Source organism: Lepidochelys kempii, chromosome 20, assembly GCF_965140285.1.
Source record: "Lepidochelys kempii isolate rLepKem1 chromosome 20, rLepKem1.hap1, whole genome shotgun sequence".
Taxonomy (NCBI): Eukaryota; Metazoa; Chordata; order Testudines; family Cheloniidae; genus Lepidochelys; species Lepidochelys kempii.
The window spans coordinates 24,259,159-24,269,379 of NC_136399.1; the positions used below are offsets into that span (position 1 = coordinate 24,259,159).

The 10,221-nt window shown below is 65.0% G+C and overlaps 1 protein-coding gene across 12 annotated transcripts in view; it reads right to left on the reverse strand.

Moving 5' to 3' along the window:
• The window catches only part of NFIX (nuclear factor I X), a 155,002-nt gene that overhangs the window by 24,746 nt on the left and 120,035 nt on the right, over positions 1–10,221 (reverse strand). For all 12 annotated transcript variants that reach the window (XM_078849634.1, XM_078849631.1, XM_078849630.1 and 9 more), the window contains 3 exons: positions 2,144–2,206; positions 1,209–1,283; positions 221–341 (listed from right to left, as the gene is read on the reverse strand). In XM_078849634.1, coding sequence (XP_078705760.1) covers positions 221–341; positions 1,209–1,283; positions 2,144–2,206 — 259 coding nt within the window. The remainder of the gene's footprint in view (positions 1–220; positions 342–1,208; positions 1,284–2,143; positions 2,207–10,221) is intronic.

The window sequence follows — 10,221 nt, forward strand, 5'->3', positions numbered from 1 at the left end:
CGGGTGGGGAGTGGGACATGGGGCCTGTTCCCTCTAGGGGGCATCAGCCCCAGGGTGGGCTGGGAGTGGTGCCCGTCTGATGACAGAGCGGGTCAGCAGCCTGTGTGCAAAGCGAGTTTGTCGGGGGGGAGAGGCCGAGGGTGGATGGAGCAGAGGGGAGAGAGCCCCCCAGGCCGGGCAGCACAGGGGCGGGGTCTCCCCTGGGCAGGATGGCGCGTACCTGGTGGAAGGAGGTGACGTTATGGACCGCCGGCCCAGAGTCACCTGGTTGATGTTGTAGTAACTGGGGCTCTCCAGATCTGCCAGGGAGAAGTTGGGACCTGATGCCGTGGCCACGGGAGCTGCGGGAGGAGAGACAGCGGGTGAGGGGCAGCGCAGGGCACCGGGCACACAGGCCTCCGCCCCGCAGCTGGCTGCAGGGGACTATGCCCTGTACAGACCACCTGCCGGGCACAGCGACACTGCAGGCAAAGCAATCACAGGACACTCAGGGCCCAGCTAAGGCAATTCAAGGCCTACCCATAAGCCCGCCCCCGCCCCGTAGCCCCGCCCCCTCAGGGTGACGGGCTCAGGCTCTCTACAGGCTCAGGCAGTGTGGGTCACGCTCAGGTCCCATTTTCGAGCTTTTCTCCCCAACCGCAGGGGTTGGAAACTTTTCCCTGTCCCAGGAGAGCTGCGACTCTCCTGGGCCAGTGCCCCTCGGCGCCAGCCCCCCCTGGCTCTGCCGACGGTGCCTAGGCCTTCACCTGGCCTGGGGCGACAGGCTCAGCTTTTCAGGTCGGGCAGAGGGGATAGAGACGGAGCCCAGCTTCTGCTTGGCCACGGGGCACGTGAGCCTGCTCTTCTGCAGTGCCTGCCTCCCCTACCCCCCAGCAGCCATTGGCATAGCTCCTGAGCCAGCCTGTGGACGTGCAGGGGGCTCCCGTGTCACGGCCGTTCCCAACCCCCCTAGGATCCGCTTCCCCAGGGGGAGCTGAATGAGATTGGGGGCCGCAGGGCAAGGGGGAAATAGATTGAAGGAGCGAGACGGAGACAGGGAGCAGAGCATGATTCTCCAGCCGCTCTGGCCAGCGTCCCCATACCCTGCCATGGGTGTCCTGTGCCAGCTGGGCACCCATCATGGGCAACCCATGCCAGCCTCTCTAGCCAACCCCCTGGAGACGGACAAGGAGGAGAAAGGACCCCCGCCCCCCAGGCCCGCCACTCACTCTGGGAGACTCGGACCAGCTCTGTCACGTTCCAGACGCCCGACGTCACAAAACAGTCCTGGAAAGTCAAATGCCCTGAAGGGAGGGAGGAGACGGGCGTCAGCGCGGCAGCAATCGGGGCACGGAGCAAGGTGATGGACTCAGCTGGTGCCCCTCACTCCCGACCCGCAGCCCCTGCTAGCCCAGACTTGCCCCCCCAGCTCTACCGGGGCCCCTCACTCCCGACCCGCAGCCCCTGCTAGCCAAGCCCTGGACTCCCCTGGCCCTGGCTCTGCGGATGCTTTTCGATCTTGGGAGAGGGAATAGGGGGGATAGACAGAGGGCTGTGAGGGGCTCTCACCAGTGGGCAGTGGTTTGATGGGGGGATAGGGGGGGCGTAGGGGGTTATGCGGGGCTGTGGGGGTCTCTCACTGTTAGGCAGTGGTCTGATAGGGGGATGGGAAGATGAGGGCTGTGGCGGGCTATGGGGGCTCATGGGGGGCTGTGGGGGTTTCTCACCCTTGGGCAGTGGTTTGATGGGGGGATGGGGAGATGGAGGCTTTGGGGGGACTATGGGGAGACTGTGGGGGGCTATGGGAGGTTGTGGGGTGGCTGTGGGGGCTCATGGGGGGCTCAGGGGGTCTCTCACCATTGGGCAGTGGTTTGATGGGAGGCTGGGGGCACCATGGGGGGCTGGGGGGACCTCTCACCGTTGGGCAGTGGTTTGATGGGGGGCTGGGGGGCACCATGGGGGGCTGGGGGGTCTCTCACCGTTGGGCAGTGGTTTGATGGGGGGCTGGGGGGCACCATGGGGGGCTGGGAGGGTATCTCACCGTTGGGCAGTGGTTTGATGGGGGCTGGGGGGCACCATGGGGGGCTGGGAGGGTCTCTCACCGTTGGGCAGTGGTTTGATGGGGGGCTGGGGGGCACCATGGGGGGCTGGGGGGACCTCTCACCGTTGGGCAGTGGTTTGATGTCCACATCTCCTTGCTGGTTTGAACTGTCTGATTGTCCGGATTCTGTAACACACAAACAGAGAGCGACATCAGGAGCTGGGCAGCGTCTGGCAAGGGGGGCCCGATCCTGGTGAGGTTCTGGGCCGTGCCCGGCACAGGGGGCCCGATCCTGGAGGGGGTCTGTGTCGTTACCATAACAGACAACAACAAACCCAGACCCACCCCGGACCCTCCCCGTAGTTTGTCCCAAACTGACCTTCAGAACAGTGCGCCAGGTGCACCCAGGAGAGCCATGGCCCCTCCCCATTTCCCCCCTCCCCCCCCGCAGCCTTGGACCCGGGGCGGCCTCGGGGCTCTCGTAGCGCTGCTCAGCCCTCCCCCTTCATTTTCCACCTGCTTTCCAGTCCCCCCTGATGGCCCCCCAACACTGGGCATCGCAGCCACCCCCCTCCACCCCAACTGCACATCAGGGCACAGCCCCGGCACTGCAGGCGCACAGTTCGGGCGTTGCAGTGACATAGTTTGGACGTTGCAGTGGCACAGCCCTGGAGTTGCAGTGGCACAGTTCGGGCGTTGCAGTGCCACAGTTCGGGTGTTGCAGTGGCACAGTTTGGGTGTTGCAGTGGCACAGTTTGGGCGTTGCAGTGGAACAGTTCGGGTGTTGCAGTGGCACAGCCCTGGAGTTGCAGTGGCACAGTTCGGACGTTGCAGTGGCACAGTTCGGGTGTTGCAGTGGCACAGTTTGGGCGTTGCAGTGGCACAGTTTGGTGTGGCAGTGGTGCAGTCTGGGCTTTGCAGTGGTGCAATTTGGGCATTGCAGTGGCACCGGTCAGGCTTTGCAGTGACACTGCCCGGGCATTGCAGCTCTGGTGCCATGCGTGTTTAGCGGTAACCTCTGCTCGGGTTAATGGGCCACGTGTCGACCCCCTTCCTCAGCCTGCATCCCCTGGCGAAGGCAGCGGCCCCTCAGCGGCAGGGTGGTGCCATGGCCCCGCGGCTGGCGCTGGGCACAGGACTGGGCCGAGGACCCAAGAGGTCGGCGCTGCCCTGGATTCTCCAGCTGTGCCCCGTGAGGCTGCCCAGCGGGAACCTCCAGGCCTGAGGCCTCCAAAGAGTTAATTGGCTCGGCCTTCCTTTGCCGGCTTGGCACAGGCGGCCGCCAGCCCGCGGGTTACCTATGTCAACAGCCCACGCTCTGCCCCCCTCCTGGCATCAGCCGGGGCGCCACCCCCTGCCCCGGGTCCATCTCCTCCAAGGCCCGGCTCCCCAAAAGCTGGCTCAGGCCCCGCTCCCCGTTCGGCCCTGCCGGCTGCTGGCAGCCATCTTAAAACTTGGCAGCCATTTTAGTGCTGGCGGCTAGCTGCGGCCCCATGGCTGAGGGACGGACGGGGCTGGGGGCTGAGCCCTAGGACTGGGGAAACGCAGCCTTCAAAGCGATGGGGGGGGCTGGGGGGAGGGGGCTGGCACGGGAAACACACAGGTTCTCGAGGCCTCCCCAGGCACAAGCTCCCGCCAGCTCCGGGGCCAGTGAGCCAGCCTGGGGTCAGAGTGGAAGAGGCCGGGCACGCTGCGTCTGGGTTGCAGGAGAGGAGTGGGGTCTGGTGGTTAGAGCAGGGGCCGGGGAGCCAGGATTCCTGGGTTCTCTCCCCAGCTCCGGGAGGGGAGGGGTGTCTGGTGGTTACAGCGGGCGGGAGCAGGCCTCCTGGATTCTATCCCAGAGCCCTCGTTAGTGCTGGCTAACGACCCAGTGGGGTGGGGCTCACAGTGCTTGCGGGGTGCAGAGCAGTGCCCTCCCTGGCTGGCCAGGAGCTGTGAGACGTCCCAGAGCTCAGTGCCCTCAGCCCAGCCTGGGCAGGGGCTGGATGGAGGCTGCTCCACCAGGGGCCCCGGCAGGGAACAGCTATGGGGCAGCCCCCTAACGCTTGGCCACACTCAGCTCCAGAGCTGGGATAGAACCCAGGAGTCCTGATCCCCAGGTCCCCCGCTCTAACCACTAGACCCCATCCCCACTCCTCCCAGCGCCAGGGAGAGAACCCAGGAGTCCTGCCCCAGCCACGCCTCCCTCCATCAGTTCTGGTGGGGGGAGAGGTCCCCCCTCCCCAGCCTTTATCCAGCGACTAAACCCTTATCGGGAGGCAGCAGCTGAACAAACACAAACCTGCCGCTGGCAGAGCCCCTACAATGCCCGGCTGCTTTATCTCGCCCACACAGGCCGAGCACGGCCCCCCGCCAGCAGTGCTCGGAAGGGGGCGGTAAGCCAGGCTGGATTTTACTGGCCCCCCCCGACCCCCGTGCCAGCTTCTCCCCGAGGAGGCTCTGAGACGCCATCGGGTGCTGGGGGGGTCGGATCCACGGAGACGCCGTAATGCAAGCTGGTGCTAAGCCGGGATTCTGGTGCCCCTCACTCCCGACCTGCAGCCCCCTGCTAGTCCACCCCTGGGCTCCCCTCCCCCAGAGAAAGGGTGATGGAAGGACTGAGCCGGGAGGGGGCTGCCGGGGCTGCCCCTAAGCCTCCCCCTAGGCGAGAGCAGGGATCGAACCCCGCCTCCCCCCGAGCGGAGGGAGACTCGCCCCAGGCCAAGGGGCGCTATAGGGGCTATGACCTGCAGGCCGAGGGGGTGCTGCCCACACGCTGTAGCTCATAGTGCCCTGCTCGCCCAGGTTCGAATCTCAGCACAGACTTTCCAGCCACCCAGTCCCTGCCCAGGGCTCCCTGCCCAGCAGAGCTCATTAGCTGGGCCCTGCCCCTGCCTGCCCAGGCCAGCCCCAGAAGTTGGGGCGTGATTGGCTGGGGGGCACGGAGATGGAAGGGCCAGCGATGGCAGCCATGGAGCCCCCTCCTCCCTGGCCATGGGCAGTGCCCTCTCGGTGCCAGGACTGTAGCCCCCCCCCCCCAGCTCCATGCACTCCACAACAGCTGCTCGGCTGTGTGATCCTGGCCGAACCTGATCCCCCCCCACCCCCAGTGCCCCATGGCAGATCGTCTCTGCACTCCTGCCTGCAACTGGCCCATGCTGCCAGCCTCCAGCGCCCCCCTAGGACCAGCCCCTCGGGCTTCCTCCCGCTGCCCCTCGTGCTGGGAGGCTCCTGGAAACCCCCGCAAAACTCCTCCTTGTCCTGCCAAACCCTCCTCCAACCTCCCCTTGGCTGAGACGCCGACTAACCCCCGCCCCCCGCCCCGACACTGGCCAGGCTGCTGGGGAGCAGAGCCCACTGCTGTCAAGCTGCCCAGAGCTGGCCCCGTAGGCTCCTCCATCCACCCATCACTCCGTCCCCACCTGCTGTCTCTGGGCTTGTACCTAGATCGGGGCAGGGACCATCTTTTTGGAGTTTGTACTGCACCCAGCGCCACGGGGCCCTGGGTGCTACCGTAATACACCTAATACGTAAGAACGGCAAGACACTAGAACAATCCCTAAGCTCTTGATAGAATCTTCCACCATCCAAATCTTCCACTGATAGAATCAGCCTCCACCATCCAAAATCACTTGAGAGCAAAAGGTCATCCTATGGAGCGAAAATGCTCCAGAGCCAGCAAAGGGTTCATGGGAGCAGCGGGCCTCAATCACCCTTAAATGCATAGAAATGTCCATACACAACTGCCCGACCCCAGAGATGGCTGCAGCTCAGTGCCGGACGAGGGGTCCCTGTATAAACAGCCCCCGGGCCCCACCCCAGAGGTGGCTGCATCTCAGCACTGGGTGAGGGGTCCCTGTCTAGCCAGCGTGTGGAGAGTTTGCAGTCCTGCCAGGTGAGCCAAGGAAGCAGGACTGTCCGATGTGCTGCTGGGCGAGGTTGGCTCCCTCCCTTCAGGCTCTGGGCTCTGCAGAGACCCCCGTGCCAGCGGCTCTGATGCTGGCCAGCACCGGACGAGCCCTAGGAAATGCCCGCTAGGAGCAGACCGGCAAAGAAGGGGTTAGAGCTGCCTGGTGAGCTGGTGCGTAGGGCTAAGCCACACCTGGGCAGAGGGAGATGAGCTCACAGGGCTCAGGAGAGAGGATGGACCCCCCAGCAAGCAACCGATCACCTCCCCCACACTGCCGATCACCACCCGCAGCCCGAGCTCCCCCACACTCCGCTTTCCCGGTTCCCCTCAATCCCAACCCACAGCCCCCATGCCTGAGCGGATGGGCCGGGCCAGGCCCCGCGGGTGGGTTTTGCCCTGTCCCATGCCTGGGTTTGGTTCCTACATTCCCCCAAGGCTCACCCAATGGGCCCCCTTGGACATGCTGATATACATGTGCACACTAACCCACCCAGTCTGCAGGGGGCGCACACGGGAACACACCCAAGGCACACGCCCTCACTGCGCTCAAACAACAGGCTCAGCGGACGCACCCAGCTCTCACCCGCCATGGACACACAGCACGCAGACAGGCCCACATGCTACGCACATGGAATAGGCCATGCCTCGCACACTCAACATTTGTGTGACACACATGTAACACGACACACACACACACAGCATGACTGTAACGTGCACACATGGACAAAATACAGTCATGGAACATACACACAATAGATGTGCAAAACACATGTAACACCCAGGTCACACACAAAATACACACGTCACACACACATTCCCCCCCCCCCCCGACATCTCTGGTGCCTCCTGGACGGTCTAACCCCAGCTCACCCTGGCAGCGCCCCCATCCTCCTGCAGGAACTTAGCAAAGAGGGGGAACCTGCCTGGCTCTGGGACCCGCTTTGGGCACTGCAGCAGACCCCCCAAACCGCCCATTTGCCTGCGGCACTTGGAATGGACCTGACCCCAGACCAGATTTGAATGCCCCCCACAAGCTCTGCCCGGCCTTGGGGTAGGGAACCAAACCCCTGCCAGCTCCCCCGGATCCTAGCGGCTCCCTGCTCCAGGGGGCTCATCCATGGGGAAGGTGCCAGAAAGAAACTGGGACAGTCAGAGCCCCCCAAGTGAGAGAGGCCTGTGAGGGCTGCACCTGTGGGGCTGGGGGCTCCACAGCACTGCCCCCAGCTCTGCTGGGTTTATGGGGAAGAAGTAACTGCCCCCGACCCACATCAGCCAGGTCCCCAGAATCTCTGGACGTGCTGGGTTGCCCCCCCCCCCCCCATCTGGAAGGCATGGGAAGGAGACACTGGCAGCCCATGGGAATATGGGGCCCCCCAAATCACCCCGGTCCCCGACCCACCTCAAACCAGCCCCCTGTCCCCCTGAGGACCAGCCTCCTGACACCCCCCATAGGACAGTCAGCCGCCCCCCCCAGGGCTGCTCAAAGACTGGAGGATTTAAGCCCAGCCCCGGTGGCCCGGAATGCAGCCCCCACCACCACCCCGGGGCAGGCTGGGGGGCGGGGGTCTTGGCCCCCAGGTCACACGAGCCAAGGCATTGTCTGGCCAGCCCAGCTGGCCCAGGGCCCTGATCCCTCGCGGCTCTGCCCCTCCCTGGGGCTGCCTCTGCCTCCCCACACGCCCAGGGTGGGGGAGCGCGTGGGCCTGCCCCTCCCACCCCCAAATCCCCTTCTCCCCTCTAGGGGGTGGGGCATGGGGCCTTTCCCCTCCAAGGGGCACCGGTTCCCACCTGTTCTCATCACTGCTCAAACCTCTCCCCGCTGGGCCAGCCCCTCCTTGCCCATCCCCTGCGCTGGCTGGTTACTGCCAGGCCATGGTGCCCTGCCGTGGGTTATCCCAACTGCACTCCCAGCCAAGCAGGGTGGGGTTATGCCACTGTTTGGATGGGAGACTATTCAAGTAACCCCCCAGGGGGCACCAGGAGGTGGAGGGGCTCAGCAGGGGGTGCTCTGCCCCCATCAGTGCTGGCCCTGAGCCCCAGTGTGGCACAAAGCTCCCCCGACACGTCTGTAATAGGAGAGCCCCCCAAACCCCAAGCAGGGGGTCCCTGCTATTTCCCCCACCAGCCCCTCTACCAGCCAGCGTCCAGTGGAGGCAGGATCCTCCTTCCCTTCCTGGCCCAAGCATCTGGGTCGCCCCCTGGGGGTCTGGAACCTGCTGCTCTGCCCCTACCCAGCGGTGCCCGTGCCTTCATGCCATACGTGGGACCTAGCACACACCTTCCCCAGCACCGGGCAGACCCTATAATAACAAACCACTGTGAGCAACCCAGTGCCCCCGGGAGTCCCTACAATAGCAAACCACTGTGAGCAACCCAGTGTCCCCGGGAGACCCTACAATAACAAACCACTGTGAACAACGTGGTGCCCCCGGGAGACCCTACTACAACAACAAGCCGGCAGGCTTACCTGCCCCTACAGACACATGTGAGCCTGGTGCCAGGGGCACGGGGCTGGATAATAACCCCAGGGAGGAGATGCCCACTGCTGCCCTCTCTCTCAGCCCCACGCCACCTTGGTATGCCAGGCCTCCCTGCCCCAGATCCACGATGCCTGGCTTCGCCCCGGGCACCCCAGACCCGACACACAACAATGCTCGCCAGCCTGAGTCAGACCCAAACTTATTGTTATTAGGAGTATTACAGCAGCACCCAGAGCCTCCCATGGCCGGGGCCCTACTGTGCAGGGCACTGTATTTATTAGGGGTAAGACAGCACCACCCAGAACCCCACCCCCACAGCCTGCGCCCCGCTCAGCGGGGGGAAGCACAAACCCAGAACAAAGAAACACTGCCCAAGGAGCTGCCAAGCCTTTACTCCATATCCCCTCTGCCCCCCAGGATTTCATACCAGTGCGGGGCAAGCGAAGGGTGCTGTGCCAGGGTAGCACCCACCACCCCAGGGCTCAATCCAGCCCCGTGCCCCTCTGCCCTGAGCTTGCCCCCTGGCAGGGCGGGCTGGTCCCCCTCTGGGCAGGACTGTGGGATGGGGCAGGGGAGATATCCTGACCCTCCCCAGGACGCCCCCCTCCCCCGTTGGCAATGGCTGGGGGAAATAAATGGGGGGACTGGTACCGGGCTGCCCACAAACCCTAGGGGGGCTGGTATAATGCTGCTCACACACCCTGGGGGGGCTGGTATCACGCTGCCCACACTCCCTGGGGGGGCTGGTACCACACTGCTCACACATCCGGGGGGGGCTGGTACCGCACTGCCCATACGCCCCTGGGGGGGCTGGTACCACACTGCTCACACTCCTTGTGGGGGGGGCTGGTACTGCGGTGCCCACAGGCCTGGAGGGAGGTGGGGCACTGGACACTCCCAGCACCAGGGTGAGCCCCCCAACAGCCACAGTAACCAGGCCTGGTCGGGGAACAGGTCACGGCAGCCAGAGCCTGGCACGCAGGGCGAGGGGCAGGGCACTGCCAGGGGACCCCTCCTCTGGGAGCGTCATGGGGCTACGGGGGTGGGGGGGGCGGGGGCTTGGAGTTAGAGCTGTGGGGCTGGGAGCCAGGATGCTGGGTTCTGACTCTGGAGGGCCGGGGGATCAGAGGGCACCAGGGAACAGGCCTCCCCAGGAGCTGGAATCGAGGAGGGGGCCCAGCCCCGCCCTGAGAGGCTTCTCTGGGGAAGGGGGCAGCCCTGGATGGGGGGGCTTCGCACCCAAGCCCCCAGGGACCCCTGTGAGTGGGGGCAGAGCGAGGGCGGCCGGCCGGCCCAGTGAACAGGTTGGGGGCTCCCCCCAGCCAGCTGGCTGCAGCCAGCCCCTAATCCCAAGCAGAGAGGAGGGCGTGCGTGTCTCTTTAAGACGAGACTTGGCACTGCCCGGTGCCCGCTGGCAGTCGGGTTTACGAGCAGCCTGTGCCTGCTGCAGCCATTTGACGAAGGGGAAGAGACAGCGGCAGAGCCAGAGTGAGAGGCCGCGCCGCCAGCCCCAGCCAGCCTAAGATGGCGGCACGGTAACAGGGCTGCCTGGCAACTGCCAACACCCGGCAACCACCAGCACCCGGCAACCACTGGCTCCTGGCTATCATCAATGCCTGGCAACCACCGTGCCAATGTCCGGCAACCGCCCACACCCAGCAACCACCATGCCGACACCTGGCAACCACCAGCACCCAGCAACCGCCAACACTCGGCAACCGCCATGCCAATGCCCAGCAACCGCCAATGCCCGGCTACCACTGTATCAACCCCCGGCAGAGACAGAGCCACCCACTCTGCAGGGACAGGCAGATCTGTCCCTCTGGGCTCCC